Source organism: Mugil cephalus, chromosome 12, assembly GCF_022458985.1.
Source record: "Mugil cephalus isolate CIBA_MC_2020 chromosome 12, CIBA_Mcephalus_1.1, whole genome shotgun sequence".
Classification (NCBI taxonomy): Eukaryota; Metazoa; Chordata; class Actinopteri; order Mugiliformes; family Mugilidae; genus Mugil; species Mugil cephalus.
In genome coordinates, this window is record NC_061781.1 from 21,122,609 (window position 1) to 21,146,025 (window position 23,417).

General features: G+C 40.7%; 2 protein-coding genes across 4 annotated transcripts; both read right to left on the minus strand.

Moving 5' to 3' along the window:
- Positions 1-63: 63 nt before the first annotated feature.
- On the minus strand, positions 64-14,965 carry LOC125017267 (CD209 antigen-like protein D). 3 transcript variants are annotated; one of them, XM_047600172.1, is made up of 5 exons: positions 14,748-14,965; positions 14,448-14,627; positions 13,068-13,210; positions 10,295-10,398; positions 64-491 (listed from the first exon to the last, which is right to left on the minus strand). In XM_047600172.1, exons 1-5 carry the CDS (start codon positions 14,797-14,799, stop codon positions 341-343), a joined length of 630 nt encoding a protein of 209 aa, XP_047456128.1. In that variant the 5' UTR covers positions 14,800-14,965; the 3' UTR covers positions 64-340. The 3 variants fall into 3 exon arrangements, with proteins under 3 accessions (XP_047456128.1, XP_047456129.1, XP_047456127.1); XM_047600173.1 differs by lacking the exons at positions 10,295-10,398; positions 13,068-13,210; positions 14,448-14,627; positions 14,748-14,965 and adding exons at positions 805-908; positions 4,262-4,404; positions 6,207-6,428; positions 6,817-7,651; XM_047600171.1 differs by lacking the exon at positions 64-491 and adding an exon at positions 9,655-10,131.
- Positions 14,966-15,902: 937 nt separating this feature from the next.
- On the minus strand, positions 15,903-21,953 carry LOC125017266 (CD209 antigen-like protein C). The gene is made up of 6 exons (XM_047600170.1): positions 21,797-21,953; positions 21,590-21,691; positions 20,587-20,766; positions 17,339-17,481; positions 17,152-17,255; positions 15,903-16,263 (listed from the first exon to the last, which is right to left on the minus strand). The coding sequence occupies exons 1-6, from the start codon at positions 21,864-21,866 to the stop codon at positions 16,116-16,118; spliced, it is 747 nt and encodes a 248-aa protein (XP_047456126.1). The 5' UTR covers positions 21,867-21,953; the 3' UTR covers positions 15,903-16,115.
- Positions 21,954-23,417: the final 1,464 nt, after the last annotated feature.

Sequence of the window (23,417 nt, forward strand, 5' to 3'; positions counted from 1 at the left end):
GGTGGGCGCTGGGGGGTGCTAACATCCACATGAATGAATGCCAGGTCCAAAAGTTTCCCAGCAGAACACTGAATTGTCATCAGACGCTCAACGTTATTTACTTCTCCTGTCAGTGGTCATAATATTATGGCTGGACAGTGTTTGTACACATACAGCCAAAGAATTAATTATCTTCCTTGGGAAAACAGGGTTTAATTACAAAGAAAGAAAGAAAAGAGCAGCGGATAATTCATTTAAATGCAACACTTAAGTCGTAGATAGAAATACCAGTCATGCAGAAGTTAAAAATGTAACTGATTTACATGCAGTATATAAACTTTAAACAACGCGTACAACAGAGTTATGGTATTCTTTCACAGACCCACTGCAGAGATGATGTACATGAAAGATCATTCCAAGAAGTGCTGTCATCACTTCTGATATGAACGCAGTTTTCTTCACCATACTTTGGGATTCCACCTCCATTATCAGGTTGATTTGTTCTCCAGTATCTAGAGGGTGAGTAAACGACGGAATCACTGCACTGTTTATCTTTGACAAATGAATCATCTGGAAACAATGTAAACAGTCAAACACACACATCAGTGTGAAATGCTTGTTGAAAAGTTTCTCTAACCCCAGATACCCAAAGTCTTCATTGTCCAGCTACAATGTTGTTTTTCCTTGGCTCTATCTACAATTGAGAGAAATATCCTCTGGAAAAAAAGTTCTTCTGTCTCTATGTGCCCAAAATCTCTGTTGTTGAGCTACAATGTTATTTATCCTTTGACGAAACTGAATAAAAGATAAAAACAATAGACTTACTTCAGAGTCAGTGGAGTCCCATCAACCCATTTCCAGATTCCTTCATTATCTCTGTCATTCAAACCAATCCAAGTTGGTCTCTTGGTAAAGTCCACGAGGAATTTCTGTTCAAAAGGAAGAAAAACATGTTTAACTTTTAAACCACAATCTACACTGCCTGGTCAAAAAAAAAAAAAAAAAAAAAAAGTCTCCACCTGGATTTTACTAAGTAAATAGGTACGAGCATCATATTGGATAATTACTCCATGGGTGATTATTTTTCAACTGGCAACATGTTATTTAACCCCAACTGATGCAATGAGAAGCTTGTGAATCTGTTTAAGAAGGGTCAAATCATTGGCATGATCAGGCAGAGAAAACATCTAAGGAGATTGAAGCAGAAAGTTGTCAAATTAGGTTAAAAACTGTACAACACTCTATCCATCCATCCATCCATCCATCCATCCATCTAAGGACCATGTTCGATTGTGAAAGCAAGAGCTTCTGCACATGTACAATGTGAAGGGAACTCAAAGGACTGGGACCGAACTGATGTTTAGCCATAAGAAAACCATTAATCAGTGAGGCTAACCAGATAAAAAGGTTTCAATTTGCTAGGGAAGATTGGACTCTGGAGAAATGGAAGAAGGTCATGTGGTCTGATAAGTCCACATTCACCCTGTTCCAGACTGATCCTGCAGCTGCTCAGCTCTGGGTTCAGCAACATTATGTGACCAAAGAATGAGGTCAGCAGACAACCTGAATATACTGAATGACCTGGTTATTCCATCAGTGGATTTTTTTTCTTCTCTGATGCCACAGGCATATTCCAAAATGACAATGCCAGGATTCCTCTGGCTCAAAGAGTGGTTCAGGGAGCATGGATGGATTGGCCACCCCAAAGCCCAGACCTGAACCCCATTGAGAATCTTTGGGATGTACTGGAGAACGCTTTGAACGGTGGTCAGACTCCCCCATCATCAGTACAAGATCTTGGTGAAAAATGAATGCAACACTGTCTCATCTTCGTCATTTATCCGGGTCCAGGTAGCGGGGGCAGCAGCTTCAGGAGGGAGGTCCAGATGGCCCTCTCCCTGGCCACTTCCACCAGCTCCTCTGGAGGAATCCCAGGCGCTCCCAAGCCAGACGGGAGATGTAATCCCTCCATGCGACCCTGATTCCTCTTGTCCGAACCACCTCAACTGACTCCTCTCGACGTGGAGGAGCAGCGGTTCTACTCTGAGCTCTTCCCGAGAGTCCGAGCTCCTTAACCTGTCTCTAAGTCTGAGGCCAGCCACCCTACGGAGGAAACTCATTTCGGCCGCTTGTATCCGTGATCTTGTTCTTTCACCCAAAGTTGATGACCATACGTGAGGGTTGGAACATAGATTGACCGGTAAATTGAGAGCTTTGCCTTTCTGATTCGCTCTCTTCACCACGACAGACTGGTTAAGCGCCCGTAACTCCGTAACTACTTGAACTCCACTTGAGGCAGGAATTCCTCCTCGACCTGGAGCAAGCAATCCACCCTTTTCTGACTGAGAACCATGGCCTCAGACTTGAAAGTGCTGATCTTCATTCCAGTCGCTTCACACTCGGCTACAAACCGCCCCAGCAAGAGCTGGAAGTCGCAGTTCGATGAAGCTAAGAGGACCGCATCATCTGCAAAAAGCAGCGATGAGATCCTCTGATCACCGAACTCGACACCCTCCACCTCCACCAATTCTGTCCATTAAGGTTATGAACAGAACCGGTGACAAAGGCCCACATTGTTTCTCTTTGATCTGAGGTTCCACTATTGATCAGAACCTCTTTTTTTCAGCACCCTTGCATAGACTTTCCCAGGGAGGCTGAGGAGTGTGATGCCCCTATAGTTGGAACACAGCCTCTAGTCCCCTTTCTTAAAGATGGGAACCACCATCCCACTCTGCCACTCCAGAGGCACTGCCCCAGATGTCCATGCAATGTTGCAGAGGCATGTCAACTAAGACAGCCTTACCACATCCGGAGCCTTGAGATGCCCAGGGCAGATGTCATCCTCTCATGGGGCTCTACCGTCGGGTCGTTACTTCACCACATCAGCGACTTCTGCCCCAGAGATAGGATGGCCCAACCCCAGGCCCGCCGGCTCTGTTTCCCCTAAGGAATACATGTTAGTGGGATTGAGGAGCTGCTCAAAGTATTTCTTCCCAGCAGACCCTCACTATTCGTTTGGGCCTACCAGGTCCGCATGGCAAAATCCCCTGCCATCTGATCCAACTCACCACCAGGTGGTGATCAGATGACAGCTCTGCTCCCCTCTTCACCCGAGTGTCCAGATCATACGTTCGCAGGTCAGATGATATGACGACAAAGTCAGTCATCGACCTACGACATAGGCCGTCATGGTGCCAAGAGTACCAGTGATCAACCTTATGTTCAAACATGGTGTTAGTTATAGACAGACTGTAACTTGCACAGAAGTCCAATAACTGAACACCACTCGGGTCCAGATCAGGCAAGCCGTTCCTCCCAATCACGCCCGTCCAAGTCACGCTGTCATTGCCTCCAGAAGGACAATGGAGTCCCCAGTCAGGACACAGTCCAGTGCCCAATCTAAGGTCTCAAAAAGGGCGGGTACTCTGAACTGCTGTTCAGCACATAAGCGCAAACAACAGTCAGGACCTGTTCCCCGACCCGAAGGTGCAGGGAAGCAACTCTTTTGTCCATCCGGGAAAACCCCAGCATACTGGCAAAGAGTCTTGGGGCAACCAAAAAGCACACCCTGGCCCTCCGTCTCTCACCCGCAGCAATTCCAGCAAAGAAGAGAGTCGAACACCTTTCAAGGACTTGGGTTCCTGTGCCGACACTGTGTCGAGGTGAGGTCGACTATATCAAGTCGATAACGCTCAACCTCTTCCACAAGCTCTGGCTCCTTCCCCGCCAGGAAGGTGGCGTTCCATGTTCCAAAAGCCAGTTTCCATACCCGAGGATCCGCCCGCCAAGGCCCCCGCCTTGGTCCACCGCCTTGGTCCGCCGCCCAATCTGCACTGCACCGGCCCCTTCCTGGACCTCCTGCGGGTGGTGGGCCCACAGGGTCCATGTCATCGGTTCGGGCCAGGCCCGGCCGGACCCCATGGACAAAGGCCCAACCACCAACCACCCGCCTCAACCCCCAGGGTGTGGCTCTGGTAGCCCTCTGGGCCGGGGACACTGACTTTCGCTTGTACTTATCATTCAGGATGTTATGAACCGTACTTTGTCTGACCCTTCACCTGGGACCAATCTGCCTTGGAAGACCAGGGCAGAAGCTTCTGATCGAAAGAATGAAACTAAAGGTTGTCTAATGAAATATTTTGACCTTATTTTTGCCAGGCAGTGTAGTATGTCATGCCAATACAATCATAAAATATTTATAATGACATTTTATTTAAATGGAAAATGTGTTAAATATGGTACTCTATGTCTGTAGTGAGACAGGGTTCTAGTTATTCAGTACCTGTTCTTCAGGGCTGTCTATCACCACCAGATCTGCTCCTCTGTCTCTACAGTCCTGTCTGCCTTTGTCCCAGGAACCAGACTCTTCATGTAGGAAATAACAGGAACAATTGAACATTTTCCATCCTGCAGGACATATTTTGTCTGGAAGTAAAAAAAAATATAAAAAAGGGAGACATTATAAATCAACCACTATATGGACTTGTGAAGTTACCCGTACCTTGCCACACTTCAACGTCCTTTCCGTGCTTGAATGATAAAAAAAAATCCTAAATCCATGGACAAAATTTAAAACAATGCCTGTACATTCTCTATACATGCTCTGTAAAGAAACGGTATATAGTATATATTGTATTCAGTATATGTCATTAACTTGAATATGAGCTGGAAAGCAACTGGTGTCCCTATATCCAGTATGGAACTAACAGTTTGAATTTAATGATTTTTTAAGTTTATTTTTTGACTTTAGTAGTTGTACCTACTTTATGAGCAGTCTCTATAGCCGCTACACATGAAGCCTTCTCATAGTAGACTTGAATATTGACATCTCGTTTAGATGTGTGAGTGTGGTTTTGTTTAACATAGGGAGGGCCTTTGTGATCCTCTCACCACTTCTCTATTCTGTGCATGTCCAAGCCTCTTTATATTGCTGAGCTCAGCAGTTTGGTTTTACTTAAAATGAACCAAACCGTTTTGCAGTTTTTTTCAGCCTCCAATTTCAAACACAAATGCCACACTTCAACATCCTTTCCATGCTTGAATGATAAAGAATTCCTGAATCCATGGACAGCTATAACTAAATTAAAACTGAGTCTGTACATTAAGTCTATATTCAGAATATAGCATTTACTTGAATAAGGACTGGAAAGTCACTGAAATAAAAAATATCTGTTGGTGTCCCAATAGAGGGTATGCAGTGGCATCACTTCCTCCTGGGGCCACGCCCCTTGAGTGGCAAAAACACAGTGAAACGTATCAGTAAATACAGCGAGACCAGGAAAAATGTTGATTATCAGATAAAATTAAGGACAACCATCCATACAGATATGGATTTGCAAAAGTGGATTAGCCTCAGTTTCATTTAGTTTAAGTTAGTTTTAGGTCATTTCAATTATGATAAATGTAGCTAAATAAAAGGTGCTGACGCTAAGAGCTTTACTGAGAAGTAACTTTCGCCATCCAATACTGTAGCGTCCGACCGGTTGTTAAAAGGATGACGAGGAGTGATGGCAAATGTTCTGTTTATTGTTATTTATTGTTGTAACTGAAATAGTTACTGTCGGCTATAACTACACCAAAAAAAAACAACATCCACAAACTTATCTGACAGCCCTCCAGAACGTAACTTAAGAAGTAACTTAAGGTATGACTTCATCAAAAAATACAGCATGAATTAATATTACCTGACACTAAATGTGAACCACAACACCAGGTTTCTGTGCCTGGATTCCAGTTGTTTGTTTGTAATGCAGTGATCCATTTACATTGGCAGATATCTGTAAAAATAAATCTCTGACTGCTTTTAAAATCTGTTGGTACAGTCAGTTGCATATAGTAACCACAGAGCCTTCGCTTGCTGTGACATCATGTGCATACCCTTTATGCAGTATGGACCTAACTGTTGTTCAAATATAGTGATTTTTTTTTGTTGATTTTTCAACTTTTTCTTCCATTATCATTGCCATTTCACCAGGACACAAGAGTTTAAAATGATCTTAAACTACAAGCTCACTTGTCTTTTGTTTGAAACCAATGACTGTCATTTGACCAGCCCTTGCTGCATTGAGTGATCAAAGGATTTAGAAACCCATTACAATAAATTGTTCCTATGATTCTAGGGTCAGAGCTTGTTAAATTACAAGGCCAGGTGACGTAATCACTTCTTCAGTTTCTTAGTGAAAACATGTGCACCATTGAGCAACCAATGAATCATATTAAAGACTCACTCTGTTTGGATGAAGTCTGAAGCCTTTCCATTTTTTCAGTCATTTTACTGAGGCTGGCATTCAGCAGGTCTCTCTCTTCAATTATTTTAGACAGGTTGATGTGCAGCAGGTCTCTCTCTTCAGTCATGGAGGAGAGTTTGTCATTGCTGGTCTGTAGGAGCTCAGTCAGGTTGTCTTTTATGGCTGAGAGCTCTACAGCTGAATCATGGACTGAGTTATGGTCTAAAATAAAATAATAATAAAAAGATACAGGTTTCAGAAACACAGATGGAATGACCCACAGAAAAATACATTCTGTAACTAAGTTCAGTAAATTTGATTTAACTTACTCTGTTTCCGTAAACTAATGTGAGCTCTCCTTTTAATTCAATTTATACTAAACAGAAAAACGCTTTATGACTGGTTCATGCAGTGTTTGAAATATCTAAACTCAACGATGTTTAAATCCTGAGGCTATGTGCTTTCAAATGAGTTTTTCAATTCTACCCATTAATGCTGATACGATTAAAAGGCATAACTGTAACTGTGCTTGATTTTATAGCATCACTAGATGGGACCCAATACAATCAAAATATATCATTGAGGGTTAATTTGTGAAAAACAAACTCACAGAGGACTCCGACTACGATGAGGCCAACCAACAGGAAAACAGTCAACAGTCCCAAAAAGACAGTGACAGCTAAACATAAACTCCTCTCAGAGTTTCTTGGAGCTAAATAGAATAAAAAAGTTAAACAGTACGAAAGTAGAAATTAAAATGATTACGCACACACACACACACACACACACACACACACACACATATATATATATATCTAAGCCTCTCTATTTATTCTTACCTGCTTGATTGGTTGAATGTCTTGTGTTGACAGCCTTGACTTGTTTAACGTTGACATAAACCTCCTCCATGGCTCATTCGAGTGCAGATTATTTCCTAAATGATCTCTGAACAACTGAAACCCCTGTGGTTTGTAGTTCTTGCACGTTCTTTTTTAAGGAAGTCACGTGCTTCAGACAAGACGAACGTGGTTGGCTGAGCAACAAATCACACTTGATGGTTACGCTGATGGTTACCTTACATACAACACTTTTACTTTAATACATTTTCAAAAGAAAACAGAGACTTTTACTCCCATACATTTCTCATCAGCATTTTCATTACATGTTATTTTTTGTTATGTTTCGGTAGCCAATAATGTTGGATCACAGAAATCAAAAGTCGTGGTCATTGGTTAATCGTGTTAGAGTGCAAGTGCAAACAGGAGGCTGCGTTAACTTTACACTGCATCATCGTCCACTCCACACTTGAACCTTAGTTCACCTAGCTGTACACACTTAACCCATCTGCTTGAACTGAGGACAATGATGGAGTCTGATGACTGGACTGCCAACGACAGCACCAGCAAATCTCAAGAAACACAATCAAGCTACAACATTCAGGTAACATTTTCTACAACTATGTCTATAACATTATTATCATTAGCATGAGATTAGCCTGGCTGTTTAAAGAGCAGCTCCCACAAGAAGGTGTAGCTAATGTTAGCTAGCTATCAGTGGATGTAGCAGGGGGAACAAGGTAAAGTGAAGACAAGAACAGCCTAAATGAAGATTTTTCTCCCCTTAAATCTGAAGAGAACAGAAAAAGACCAGTGAAAGTATTTTATTGTAATGGCAGATGACAAAAAACACATTTACTATAAACTTGAATGAGCTATCACTGGATGTAGCAGGGGGCACATAAGGCTAAAGTAGCACAATTTTGTGTTTGACTAATGTTCGTCAACTTAGGTAGCAAATATCACAAATTAAACATGCGGTGCAGAGTTGACAAAGTGGGGCTAATGAGACAGGCTAGTATAGTGGAAGGGGACAAATTGTTGGGTAAACAGACCCGTTCACAGTCTGTAAACAGTGTGATGTTACTTGAGGGGTGGGGCTTAACTGGAGGCAAAACATCTCAAACACTATAACTTGTAAACACCAGTTAGCATATTTCAACAGACTGTTTTTGGCAAGTATGGATGAGGAAAATGCATATTCTGGCTGATGGGACTATATTCACTGACCCCTACACTCTCACTCGCCGGATGGGTGATTTGACCAAAGGAGGACACAGAGGGACGAAGTCTGGTCTGTCTTTATCAAGTGAAGCCTCTCCAACAAAGATATTACAAGAGGTAAGTGGAGCCACTGTAGAGAGTAACATAGTAAATGCAACTTCACCTTGGACACCTATGAAACATGCAACTAACGTTGCATTAACTAGCAGTTAGCATTAGCTTTGACATGTAACAAGAATCCCCCAAATAATGATCCTAAAGTCCTGAAGTCACCTCAAACACAAGACAAGCTCAAAACAGCTGGATGAATACTTATTCTTTCCAGCAGATCACATGGAGTCACTAAGTCCTTAAGACTTTTACTCATGTAATAGTTGAAGCGATAACTTTCACTTTTACCAAAGTCATCTTTGTAAGATATCTTCACTTACTCAAGTATGGCTTTGACTTTTGAGTACTTTATACAAGAGTGAAATCGAAAAGCATTGCCTGACCACATACGCTGGTGTTGGGCTATTTTATCACAAATCTACTGAATAGAAGTTACTCATGTGAGGTAGTTCCACTCATGTTTTTTAATTTTGGGCTGTTTTCTGTTTTCTGCGACAAAAGTGACAGAAATTATTTGAGCAAAGCCAACAGTGCGAACCCACTCATTAGTCTATGTTCTGTCTTGTTCACATTAACTTGACACTGATAAAGCTATCAGTCAGACTATTGCTGCGTTCACATACACACTATTATTAATTTCAGTGACAATCAGAATAACAATCAGTCAGCCAGTTGCTATGGGGTGGGGGGTGTCTGGTCTGGTCTTGGCAGGTGCTGCATGTCTACGTAACATCCACAGTTAGTGGAGATAAGAACGGCCTAAATAAAGATTCTTTCCCCTTAAATCTAAATAGAACAGAAAAAAGACCAGTGAAAGTATGTTATTGCAATGGCAGATGATACAACACATTTACTATAAACAACAGCTACATAAAGATATTCAGGGACTTGACAAAATTCTTTGCTAGATCTCAAATACACAGAGCTGCATATACACCAATCTAGCATAACATTACGACCACCTTCCTAATATTGTGTGAGTCTCCCTTGTGGATCCAAAACAGTTGTGACTCATCAGAGAATGAATGGGCCTTCTGAAGGTGCCCTGTGGTGTCTGGAAATAGTATGTTGTTAGTGGGGGCCTTTGGGTCCTATGGGTTGAGGGGAGGGGCCTCTGTGGATCATCTTCTAGATACTTGATCAGTTTGGGATCCAGTAAATTTGGAAGCCAGGTCAACACCTTGTGCTTTACTACGTGTTTTTTGAGTTGGGATGGCTGCTGCCATCAGGGGGTGTCATTGCTATTGGGTGGGAGATGGGGGTGTCTGGTCTAGTCTAGATGGGTGCTAACATCCACATGAATGAATGCCAGGTCCAAAAGTTTCCCAGCAGAGCAGTGAACTATCACAAGATGCTCAATGTTATTTACTTCTCCTGTCAGTGGTCATAATGTTATGGCTGGTCGGTGTTTGTCCACGTACTACCAGACAATTAATTATCTTCCTTGGGAAAACAGGGTTTAATTTCAAAGAAAAAAAGAGCTGTGGATAATTCATTTGAATGTGACACTTAAGTCACAGATAGAAATACCAGTCATGCAGAAATAAAAAATGTAACAGATTTACATGCAGTATATAAACTTTAAACAATGTGTACAACAAAGTTATGGTATCTTTTCACAGACCCACAGCAGAGATGACGCACATGAAAGATCATTCCAAGAAGTGCTGTCATCACTTCTGATATGAACACAATCTTCTTTACCCAACTCTGGGATGCCACCTCCATTATCAGGTTGTTTTGTATTCCAGTATCTGTAAGGTGAGTGAACAACAAAATCACGGCACGGTCTATCTATCATACATATCAGGGTGAAATGCTCGTTGAAAAGCTACAATGTTATTTTTCTTGGCTGTATCTGCGATTGAGAGAAATATCCTCTGGAAGTTGAATAAAAGATAAAAACAGTAGACTCACTTCAGAGTCAGTGGAGTCCCATCAACCCATTTCCAGATTCCTTCATTGTCTTTGTCATTCAAACCAATCCAAGTTGGTCTCTTGGTAAAGTCCTCGAGGAACCTCTGTTCAAAAGGAAGAAAAACATGTTTACTTTCAAACCACAATCTACACTGCCTGGTCAAAAAAAAAAAGTCTGCTCTGCATCAAATACTCAATGTCTTCACACAGTTTAGTCTATTTTCTGGTTATAAAATTAACTGGGATAAATCCCACCTCATTCCAAAAAATGCCCCTGCAAAATCTTTTACCTTACCAGTCATTCAACATATTCAGTGGCATCACTCAACATTTGCATACCTGGGCATAATTGTAACCAATTTCCCTGATATATCACATGCAAATTACAATAAGATTTAAACAGAAATTGAATTGGACATTCAGAGGTGGTCTAATCTGATATAATATAACTGCAGGGCAGAATTGCGATACTGAAAATGAATGTTCTCGGCCGATGGAATTTTCTGTTTTCTATGATGCCTATGCCCCCACCACCTATTTCGATGATCTACAATCCCTCACCACTAAATTCATATGGAGTGATAAAACAGCTCGCATTCGCCTATGCATGTTACAACGACCAAAACACTCTGGAGGCTTGACAGTACCTGACTTTAAACTATACTACTGGTCATTTTAAATAAAGCAATTGACAATTTGGTACAATGAGAATGTTGTCACACCCTGGACCCTAGATCTGTGTGTAGAAAGTTTGGACCAATCATAGGCAACTCCTTGAAAATCTGGTCCAGAAATACATGGGATGTAATGTAAATCTTTGTGACCGCTCCCTTGTTTGGTACAGCTACAATTTATTGCAGCATACTGGTCCATGTTTTAATGATAGTTGGGCTTCTGGAGGAATTAATACTCTCAAAGACCTGTATGACAGAAATGGTTTGATTTCACTCCAAGAGCTTAAAGAATGCTATTCTTTCCCTGGGTTTCCTTGGTTCTTGTATTTCTAGCTGAGGTCGGCAATCCGTGCCCATGGAGTTCCATGGGATTCACCTTTACTATTCTCATCCGCTGGACACTTGGATTTCCTCTTAAACACCTTCTACTGGATTATTATCCATTATTTACAATGACCTACTTTCTAAAAATGGCAAACCTCTGGGAGTGATCAGTTCCTGGAATCGTGAACTTGGGGGTCTTGGTTGTAATCTCGTCAAAGAAACCAGCACATCAACTTATCCATTGTAAGTTTGTACATAAATTTTATGCCACACCATAGAGACGTTTACAATGAAACTGACAGATGATCCCAACTGTACAAAATGTGATCAGAACAATGTTTGCGCATGTCTTCATGTTTTCTGGGAATGTCCCTCTGCGTGTAGCCTTTGGTTTAAAGTGCATAGGTGCCTTGAAAATATTTTAGGGGTCCCTATCCCGATGCCTCCCCCTCTATTTCTATTCAATGATGACTCCATTCTTAGTGGCAATACCAGATTGGAACAGAGGAAAATTATATTTGCAGGACTGACTGCTGCTAAGAAAACCATAATACACTCATGGTTTTCCCCAGACACCCCATCAGCAAAAGAATGGCTAAAACGCTTTAGAAAGGTCACTGGCTGTCATACACAAAGCACGAGCATCTACAGTGCAGGCCTGGGACGCCCTTATTGGTTGTCTTTCTGACATAGCTTTACTCGCTCGCATATAAGGTGTTACTGTGAATTATACTGTCTTTGGGTATCTGTATTGTCTACATTCCCCCTTTTTTTCTTACTAAAATCTTTAATGGCAAGGCAATGGCATTCTGTTTGTAATGTAATATTCAACTAAGCAAAAAAAAAATTAAAAATCCTGATTGATGCTGATCTGTGATCACTTAAATATTAAAGGACTATGTTCAGTCATGAAAGTAAAAGCATTTCCTTACGTGCAATGTGAGGGAAACGCAAGGGACTGGGACTTAACAGCTTTGTAGCCTTAAGAACACCACTAGTCAGTGAGGCTAACCAGAAAAAAGGCTTCAGTTTTCTAGGGTCATAGTGATTGGACTCTGGAGCAATGGAAGAAGGTCATGTGGTCTAATGAGTCGAGAATGACCCTGTTCCAGATTGAGAGGGAATCAAGGTAAAAAGAGAGGCAGATGAAATGATGCCCTCATCATGTCTAGTGTCTACTGTACAAGCCTATGGGTCAGTGCTATGATCTGGGGTTGCTGAGTTGTTCAAGGTCAAGGTTCAGCAACATTATGTGACCAAAGAATGAGGTCAGCTGACTACCTGAATATACTGAATGACCTGGTTATTCCATCAATTGATTTTTTTCTTCTCTGATGCCATGGACATATTCTAAGATGACAATGCCAGGATTCATCTGGCTCAAATTATGAAAGAGTGGTTCAGTTAGCATGGATGGATTAGCCACCACAGAGCCCAGACCTGAACCCCACTGAGAACCTTTGGGATGTACTGGAGAACACTTTGAACAGTGGTCAGACTCCCCCATCATCAGTACAAGATGTTGGTGAAAAAACAATGCAACACTGGATGGAAATAAATCTCGCAACATTGCAGAAATTTCTCATCGAAAGAATGATGCAACAAAAGAAGCTAAAGGTTGTCTAATGAAATATTGTGACCTTATTTTCAGCTAGGCAGTGTAGTATGTATTTCAATACAATCATAAAATATTTATAATTACATTTTATTTCAATTAATGTGTTAAATATGGTACTCTATGTCTGTAGTCAGACAGGCTTCTAGCTATTCAGTACCTGTTCTTTAGGACTGTCTATTACCACCAGATCTGCTCCTCTGTTTCTACAGTCCTGTCTGCCTTCAACCCAGGAACCAAACTCTTCAGAGAGGAAATAACAGGAACAACGGAACATTTTCCATCCTGCTGGACATGTTTTCTCTAGAAGTAAAAAAACATAAAAGAGGAGACATTATAAATCAACCATTATGGACCTGTGAAGTTACCTGTACCTTGCCACACTTCAATGTCCTTTCCATGCTTGAATGATAAAGAATTCCTAAATCCATGGACAGCTACAACAAAATTTAAAACAATGTCTGTACATCATCTGTACAGAAATGGTATGCAGTACAAATTTGTATTCAGTATATAGCATTAACTTGAATAAGGACTGGAAAGCAACTGAAATATCTGTTGGTGTCAATATATGCCGTACTGTAACTGTACTAACTGTAGTTTGAATCTAATGATTTTTCAAGTTGATATTTTGACTTTTCCTTCCATTGACAAATTATTTCACCAGAAGGAAACAAGATTTTAAAATTACCTTAAATTACAAGCTCACTTGTCTTTTGAAGGTTTGAAACCAATGGCCGCCCATTTGACCATCTGTTGCTTCCTTGAGCGATCAAGGGATTTAGAAACCTGATACAGTAAATTTGTGTATCAATCAATCAATCAATCAATCAATCAATCAATCAACTTTATTTATATAGCACATTTAAAAACCACAGAGGAAGCCAAAGTGCTTTACATTGGGACATAAAATAGGTTTAAGATTAAGATAAAAGGCATAAAAAACACAAACACAGAATCACTTCAAAAACAGACAAACAAAACAAGCAAAGAAAACAGAATAAAGGAACAAACAAGCTCACTGCATGTGCTTTTTAGCCAATGACAGACAAACATTAAGGTAAGCTAAAGGAGAGGGAGTAAAAGTGCTTTTTTTAGAAGAGATTTAAAAACAGGAAGCGAGGAGGCCTGTGTGACGTTTAAAGGGAGGTCATTCCAAAGTTTGGGTGCAGCAACTGCGAATGCTCTGTCACCTCTGAGCTTCAGCCTTGTTTTAGGGATTGTCATCACACAAAGCTATCATTTGGTTTAAAAAATAATGAAAATAAAATTAATTTAAATGAGAAGATGAGGTGGGAACAAAGTGCAAAATAAACATTAAAAATAGGCAACCCTGCCGAAGAGATGACATCAATCTATTGGTGTCTCCTTTTAGACTGAACAGACCCTACAGGCGCTTTAGGCGGCCCCTAAAAATGGACTACACACTCCTATGGCTATGTTAAATTACAAGGGTGATGTAATCACTTCTTCAGTTTCTTAGTAAAACACATGTGCACCATTGAACAACCAGTGAATCACGAGATATTTAAAGACTCACTCCGATTAAGTGAAGCCTGAAGCTTTTCCATCTTTTCAGTCATTTCATTGAGGGTGGCGTTCAGCAGGTCTCTCTCTTTAGTCATGGTGGAAAGTTTGCCGTTGTTGGTCTGTAGGAGCTCAGTCAGGTTGTCTTTTATGGCCGAGAGCTCTGCAGCTGAATCATGGACTGAGTTATGGTCTAAAATAAAATATTAAAAAAAGATACAGATTTCAGAAACACAGATGGAATGACCTGCAGAAAAAAAAAAAAAAAAAAAAACATTCCGTAACCAAGTTCAGTAAATTTGATTTAACTTACTCTGTTGCCATAAGCCTATGTGAGCTCCTATTTTAATTCTGTTTACACCCATCGGCCACTTTATAAAGTACACCTTGCTGGACCCCCTTTTGCCTTCAGAACTCCTTTAATTCTTCAGAGATTTTGGTGGATGGATCCATGCTTTCATGTTGTTGAAAATCCCAGTATATCAGCAGTTTCTGAAATACTCAGACCAGCCCGTCTGGCACCAACAACCAGACCACGTCCAAAGTCACTAAAATCCTCTTTCTTCTCCATTCTGATGCTCGGTTTGAACTTCAGCAAGTTGTCATTATCACCTCTACATGCCTAAATGCATTGAATTGCAGCAAAGTGATTGGCTGGTTAGCTATTCGTGTTAACAAGCAATTGAGCAGGTGTACCTAATAAAGTGGCAAGTGAGTGTATCGACTTGACAGAAAACGCTTTGGGACTGGCTTAGGTAGTCCAAAAATATCTAAACTCAAAAGCAGAAGTGTAACTGGGTTTGATTTCATAGCATCACTGGACTGAAACAATGAAAAATTAAAATATATTAGCAAACAGGTGTTAGAAGGTTAATTTGTGAAAAAAAAAAAACTCACAGAGGACTCCGACTACGATGAGACCAACCAACAGGAAAAGACTCAACAGTCCCAGAAAGACAGTGACACCTGAACATGAACTCCTTTCAGAAATCCTTGGAGCTGAACAGAAAAAAACTGAAACAGTACAAAAGTAGAAAACGATAGCATGTACACACACACGCACACACACGCGCACACACACATATATATATATACATTAGCCTCTCTGTAAATTTATTCTTACCTGTGTGATTCGTTGCATGTTTTGGTTTGACAGATCTGACTTGTTTAACGTTGACATAGATCTCCTCCATGGCTCATTCAGATGCAGATTATTTTCTAAATGATCTCTGTGAACTGAAACCTCTGTGGCTTACAGTTCTTGCTCTTTCTTTTTTTAAGGAAGTCACATGCTTCAGACGTGACAAAAGCACTTGTTTGAACATCAAATCACACTGACGATGATTTTTAATTTTTTTTTGATCAACTGGTTCCCTTGATTTAAGAAACAGAAGTCGAAAGTTCACACTTTTACATGTGTACATGTACAGTCAAGTCGATGCAATAAGAAAACTCTTCACAACATGACTGAGAGACAGAGATATTGTATTCAACGGCAGAAATAGCAGTTACACACAAAGTGAAGAAGTCAGATCTGGTGGTCTTTTAAAATGTGTAACTCTTTCTTTTATTCATACAATACGTGTACATACATGTTTATGCATAACTACATACAAATTCTCATAACTGCTTACACTGGAAGGGCACTGCCAGGTTTATTGTCAGATACCATACTTTGGTGTTAGGCTTGTTTCTCACAAATCCACTGCACAGAAGTTTGACACGGCAGGTCGTTCCACTCACTGGTGACAGCTCTGATATGAGCGCAGTCCTCTTCGGTCAAGGGGGCATCTTTACCTCCGTTATCAGGCTGGTCTTCCCCCCAGTACCTAACAATGAACAAGTGAATCATGAAAGCTGATGTAAATGCTCAGTAGTACGTCGTTTACATGCACGTAAAAAAAATTAATTATCCAATTAAGACGTATAGATAATGTAAATGGAATTTTGGGCAAATTCAACGGTTTGAAGCCACTTTTTAATCTCTACTCTGTCCGGCTCACATAAACACCAATAAAGCTTATTTTATTATCTGTGTGTCTGTAATCACACAGGACAGAAACATGTCTGCAACGTTTTTTAGTTGTAGAGAGTTGACAGTCGCTTCGTTTTAAAAGATAAATGAAACCAGACTCGATGTGGGCAGCACAACTGAAAACATGGGTCAGTGTATATTCATTGGTGTCAAGAAAGTTTAAGGGGTATTTTTTTAATACATGGAGGCCCACTGTGGTCCATATTTATCTGTCATGATTGATGTTTTGGGACACGTAAACACATATGTCATATTTTATTTATTTTTATTTTTTTAAATTAACACCCATGTAAAATGCAGCTAGTAATAAGTGTAGAATTAATACTGGGTGTGGGTCGACCCTAAGAAAAAACTCTAATCCATTGGCATTACTTATAAATACACTTAGACGCTCTAAAAGGCAGATATTTAGTTTTGTATCTTGCAGCAGAATTTATTTTTTACCATTGATACTATTTTTTTTTCTTTACAGGAAGCTGAGGGCTTGTGGTTGGTTGCCTTGACATTTGTGGGGTGGTTTATTTTTATCTTTTATTTTTTTGGTCTATCTCCTAATCAAACGACAGTTCAACCACCCCTCTGTTTTAGATGAGTTGCTAATCACAGGCAGCGTTAATTGCTAGAATCCTCTTTCATGGATGAATAATTTTTATTTAAACCAATTTAAAGGATTTGTTCATACCTTAGAGATAATGGAGTTCCATCAACCCATTTCCAGGTATCTTCTCCTCCTCTGTCATTCAAACCAATCCAAGCTGCTGCCTTGGTTAATGTAGAGACAGAGGTCTGTTCAAAATGAAGAAAAACATAATTGAGTTCTGAAACATAATCTCATACCTATTAAAATAATCTACAGGGAAAAACTATACCTGTTCTTCAGGGCTGTCTATCACCACCAGATCTGCTCCTCTGTTTCTGCAGTCCTGTCTGGCTTCATCCCAGGAACCAGATGCTTCAGAGAGGAAGTAACAGGTGCAATTGAACATTTTCCATCCTGCAGGACACGTTTTCTCTGGAAGAAACGTCAAAGAAGAGACATTACAGGAAAGCTGGCCTGGAGTCACTCTGTTGGGAAGTGGATACGCTCCAGCAAAGACCTGCCGGGCCACTCGAAAAAAAGGAAATCCAAGTGACTCACATCCTAATAGATTTTTTTTTTTTTTTTACTTTATTCAGACCATGTGGGAAGTTCGAGTGTGCAGTAGCTTGTACACAAACATACACATCAGCATAACACACCAACACGTAAGGAAATATGTAGGAGACTGTACTAACATGTATTTGAGTGTAAAACTATGTACAGTTGACCAATTTACGAGTGAGTATTTAAGCGTTTAAACAGTGGCGTTGTACAGTCTGTTGACTGTGGGAACAAAGGAGCTCCTGAACCTCTCAGTGCTGCAGCGTAGTCATGGATTAAGACCGGTCGCCCAACCTTGGGAACGAGAACCAGACATGATGTTTTCCTCAGTGCTAGATGCAGTCGCTTCAGTTCACCTTCCAACCCCTCTGTTGTGAGGGAGAGGGGGTGGTGAGGTGTGAAAAGCTAAGTCATTGCACCTTCTGCAAGAGACGTGGGGGGGGGGGGGGGGGGGGGGGGGGGGTGAAATGGGGAGCGGCACCGGCGTTGGGGGTGTGGAGGTGTGAGACGGAAGACATGGTGATGAGCTGGAGGAGGGGGAGGTAATGGTGGTAATGGACGTTAATAGCTAGAAATTAATAGCGCCATGTTTACTCTGGTTTTGTTGAACCTTTCTGGTCATTTACTAATTACCGTCGTTCAATTTCCAAAAAACAAGAGATTTTAGTAATAGTTGCAAATGTTCACGCACTCCACTTTTCATCTCATGGCGGTGGTATTCTTTGCAGACCTAAACCAGTGCGTACAGTGGTCAACTACTCAGCCAAAAAAGATTTTGCAAGCCAGCTCAAGATCGAATTATAAAAGCTGGTCTTAGTCACCCACCTACACCCACCCACAGCTCCTTCCTGCCTGCCTGTGGCTTGTAACCAAGTAGTGGGGGATTGCCAAAGAAAACAATGAGAACCTGCCGACTGACAAATTTTGAAAGCTAGCAAGTATTCTGTAGCTGCTCACATCAGTTTGAAGTGATGTCATCTGAGATCTTGAGTTAATTATGTCATTTCTTTGCCGTCTACTAAAGGTTGGGCCCTCAGCCTCAGATGAAGAAGTATAAAGCGCTACAACGTCCACATGAGGTCGTGCTGGTTGAATATTGCACCACATGGACTCTCACTCAGAAGAAACGAGAACTGCAGAGTGCCTTTCATTTTCTGTATTTTCAGAAAGTCTTGTCCGTCACATAAAAGGCAAAGTGTAAGATTAATTTAAGAATAAGACAAGCCGGGCCGCAATGTCCCAGTCGAGAGCAGTTCAGGGTTTCAGTTGTTCAGTTATGAATCCCCCCTTATGTTCATAGATCTTGAGACAAATATCTTCCAAACTTTCTACAACCATCCTTGATTTCTGGCTTGTTTTCTTGAGGAACCACACCTTTTCTTAAGATAATGACATAAATAAAGCTGAAGACAAGCTAAGCGTATTGAGCAAATAAACTAAATTTCAGAAGGTGACGTTATGTGGCGTTTGTTGTAGTTATTGGATTTCATTCAAGTGTTGAGGCAAAAAACGGCCAAATCAAGGCTAAACACACACTGGAAATTTATCTTCTTCTCCGGGAGCTGAAACATCCTTTGACAGTGTTACCGCCCTCTGCACTTCCCTTTCGGTGCACTTTCACATCGGCAGCAGTCCCGGGTCAGACATCCCACCGTGAGAATGTACTTTGCAGATAAACAATCGGTGGCATGGTCTTGTTGGTGCGCTGCCATGATCATTAAAAAAACGTGGGATATCGCTATACCAACTGTATGTAAACAAAGTCACACATGTATTCCCCGATCGGTGCAATTACCCAAACATGACGTAGCCTATGGATAATTCACCTATGCGCTTTCATAGGATCGTGTAACAACACATTTGATTTGTTTTCTTGAAAAAAATGAACCAAAATCTCTGCCCTTCATAGATCGGTCTTTATGGGAGTAGACCAAAACTTGTTTTTAAGCTGAAGCTTCTACAAATCCGACAGGCCGTCGATGAGAATGTACCATGCAGATTCATCAACATCAGAGTGAAAAACCCGGGTCGATGCGACATTCCTGTTCACATCAAAGCCGCGTCTAGCCGAGCCAATAAAATCCTGGATCCACCTGGGATTTTCGCTCGATGTGAAAGGCTCAAGTGTCTTTGGCCTGTGCTTAATCACCTTAACCAGTCACACCTGAGAAGACTGAATAAAGGGCCTTGTTGTAAAGGCCTAGGGGGATCACTTGTCAGCTGCAGAAGCTTACCACGTGAAATAAACAATAATTTTTTGTAACTCCCCCATGTGTCTTCACTTTGACTTGACTGTCTTCACTTGAGCCGGGTCGTTACACAGAGCCACAAGGTAAGTCTGGTTAAAGTGTGACATGTCATGTAACGACCAAATTTACCACAGCCTCGTGTGAACTGTTATGATGTTCTGATGTCAGAGCTGACCTGCTGCAACCATAGGTGAGAATTAACGCTGAGAACACAATTTTCTGTTGTGTCACTTCGTCTCTTCCTTATTTCTCTTATTGAAGATTTTAAGATGTGTGAAACAGCACCCATCTACACATTACATAGCCAAACACAGTATTGCACTGTTGTCTGAAGAGAAGCCAGGCAGAGTTAGCGTCCCATGGTGAGAAAACAACAAGAATGATGAACCAATCAGATGACGGTGCCACCCAATAAAAAAAAAATTAAAAAAAATTCACACGCTACACTACTGGTTGCAGGCCTTCATTATTTTTTCTCTTTTTTAGCTCTAGATTCTCTTTTTATGCTTTGGTGGATTACTCCTTTTTTTGGAACTTTTGGCTGAGTGTTACCGATCAGACATACAGATCAAATGTTTGTCAGAAGACATAGAATGCATTAATTCTTGAAAAATGCAACTTTGCAACCAGTGTTTATATTGCATGATTTTGACTTTTTGAACCTAATTTCTGTAGAACATCTTCATGGACAAGCAACAAATACATCTCATGGAATACAAAGACTCACTCTGTTTGGACAGACTCTGAAGCCTTTCAAGCTCTTTGTTTTTTTCAGTCAGGTTGGCTTTCAGCAGGTCTCTCTCCTCAGTCATGGAGGAGAGTTTGTCGTTACTGGTCTGGAGAAGCTTAGTCAGGTTCTCCTTGTTGGCAGAGAGCTCTGCAGCCACATCATGAACAGAGGTATGACCTGAAAGGAATCAAAACAGATGTTTCAGAAACACTAAAGGTCACGTGGAACCATGCTTTTCTGGCTTTTAATATCAAGTCAGTTTCACACCCATGGGTTAATGCAGGTTCCTCTGAGGGTCACTGACCCTCTGCAGAGGATCAACAGAGGAACTAAGCTGAATTAAGTCAAATTCAGTCTTAGCTCTTTTAATATTATAAATATAATTTATAAATAATATATTATCAATAATATATATTATAATATATATGATATTTTATATATATTTTTGATATATATACAGATTAACTTTTTTAGCATTCAAAGAATCAACTTGACAGGAAACATGAGAGCTTCAAAACTGGTTTATGCAGACTACGAAAAAATCGGAACTCAAAAGCAGAAGTGTAACAATGTTAAACTTAATATCAGTGACCTTGGCCTGGGAAATTATTTGAAAGTCAAAAAGGTGTGTTAAAACTGAAAAAAAAAAAAAAAAAAAAAAAAAAAAAAACATTTGTCATCTACTAAATGTAACACACAAATATCATCCAACCTTAACATTCCCCTCTGTTTTTATTTAAATGCCTGAAAGGATTTATTATTATTTTTTTGAACTCTTAGAGTGATGATAGTGTGCCGCCACTATTGACAACAGAGAAGTAGGAAAGGTTTTTACACTCGATAAAGAACTACTGTGACTTAAATGCAGCAATTCTTGAGCCATTTGGTTTTTTGACTAACAAAAAACAAAGAAAGCAAAGTGAGTAGTGACTGAATATCCACAGCCCCTAATTTGGGCTGGGGAGTATTAGAGGTTTACACTTATGAAAACCATACTCACAGCGGACACCAAGGATGATGAGCCCAACCAACAGGGAAACACTCAGCAGTATCAGAAAGAAGTTAAGGCCTACATATAAAGACCACTTAGAGGTCCTTGGACCTGAACAGAGAAAACATGAAACACAAGAAGTACTATTACACTTTGTATATTAAAATGGCTGACAATAATACACATAAATTCACCTCTCTTTCCGTTCATCCCTACCTGAGAAATTTGCCGAATATTTCAGTTTGACAGATTGGCCAGATTCGAAGTTTTCATAGATTTCATCCATTGCTCGCAAAACATGCAGGTTTCTATTTCTGAGATACTCTCTGCCTTGCAGCACATGTGAAATGTAAAACTCTGTTCTGCTTTAACGTCTTCGCTTTTTTTTCATCAGCTTGGCAGGAAGTCATGTGTTTCACAGATAAATTTTGCAGAACAACAATTTTCTTGTTTTTTTTTTTTTTTTTTTTTTTTGTTCCGTAGTTGTGCAAGACCTCTCTGGAGTGGCCTTTTTAATGTGATTCATAATGTGTGAATTGAATAGCTTTATAACTCTCTTTTTTTTTTCATACTTTTTATCCACATACATATTTGATTGTTTTATCCTTACTGTCTCTACTCTTACATGGAGCAAAGCAACAGCAGCAGCTGGAATCTGATCTGCTGACCACTGTCTTCTGGTAGTTCCTAGAACAAGGCTGAAGCACAGGGTTTTTTTCTCGAGTGCAGCCTCCAAACTCTGGAACAGCTCATCTTTGTATATTAGGCAGACGGAGATATTCCACCAGCTCCTCCGGAGGAATCTCCAGGCGCTCCCTGGCCAGACGGGATATATAATATCTCTAACAGCAGACATCCGGGTATTATCATTACCAGATGCCCAAACCAACTTAACTGACTCCTCCCAACGTGGAAGAGCAGCAGTTCTACTCTGAGCTCCTCCCGTGTGACCCTCCTAATCCTATCTATAAGCCCCTCTGCATTGCGTCCACTTTTATCAACAATCTTGTTCTTTCGGTCATTACCCAAATGACCATAACCACTGCAGATGCCGATTCAATCCATCTGTCCATCTCCTACTCCATCCTACCCTCACTTGTGAGCAAGGTCCCGGAGGTGCTGCCCCCAATGTCCATGCAATGTTGCAGAGGTGTGTCAGCCAGGACAGCCCTACAACATCCAGAGCCTTAAGATGCCCAGAGTGGATCTTATCCTCTACTGGAGTTCCTCCGCCAGGGAGTTGTCTCACAACCTCAGCGACTTGTGACCTAGAGATCGGATGGCCCAACCCCAGGCTCTCTGGCTCTGTTTCCACTGTGGAATATGTGCTGGTGGGATTGAGGAGCTTGTAAACCGAACCTCAAAACCGTATTTGTAATAATCTTGGACATCATTTTTGTCACATCTAAGTTACTATAAGAAGTATTCATGCCCTTGGATGTTTACCCTTTTTGTTGTTCATATAACGTAATAGTCATAGTTGATTTATTTTTGGCTTTTGACAAGAATTTATGAGGGAAAAAAACTTTCACACTGAAAGCAGATTTCTACAAACCAGCATCACCACAAACACAACTTCCCCACCATGAAGCACGGTGGTGGCAGTGTCATGCTGTGGGGATTCTTCTCGTAGTAAAATAAATGCGGCAAACTATCAGGAAATCCTGTACTATGACTTGGGAGGATGTTTTCTAACAAAGCTTACAGTGAAATCTACACATAGTTTCAAACCAAAAGCCCAGACTTCAAACCAGAGGAGAATGTTGCTTTGCAGCTTATTTTTTTTTTTTTTTTTTTACCATAGTAAACTGTGTATATATGAAAACACTCAATATGA

Bases quoted from the DNA above. Each gene is read 5' to 3' on its own strand.
- LOC125017267 (XM_047600172.1), bottom strand. From the start codon at position 14,799: ATGGGTGTAAACAGAATTAAAATAGGAGCTCACATAGGCTTATGGCAA. The intron at 13,211-14,447 runs GTGAGTCTTTAA...TTTTACTTCTAG, and splicing joins TCAGGCTTCACTTAATCGGA to AGAAAACATGTCCAGCAGGA. The intron at 10,399-13,067 runs GTACTGAATAGC...CCTTTTGAACAG, and splicing joins TAGACAGTCCTAAAGAACAG to AGGTTCCTCGAGGACTTTAC.
- LOC125017266 (XM_047600170.1), bottom strand. From the start codon at position 21,866: ATGGATGAAATCTATGAAAACTTCGAATCTGGCCAATCTGTCAAACTG. The intron at 17,482-20,586 runs GTGAGTCTTTGT...CGTTTCTTCCAG, and splicing joins TCAGAGTCTGTCCAAACAGA to AGAAAACGTGTCCTGCAGGA. The intron at 17,256-17,338 runs GTATAGTTTTTC...CATTTTGAACAG, and splicing joins TAGACAGCCCTGAAGAACAG to ACCTCTGTCTCTACATTAAC.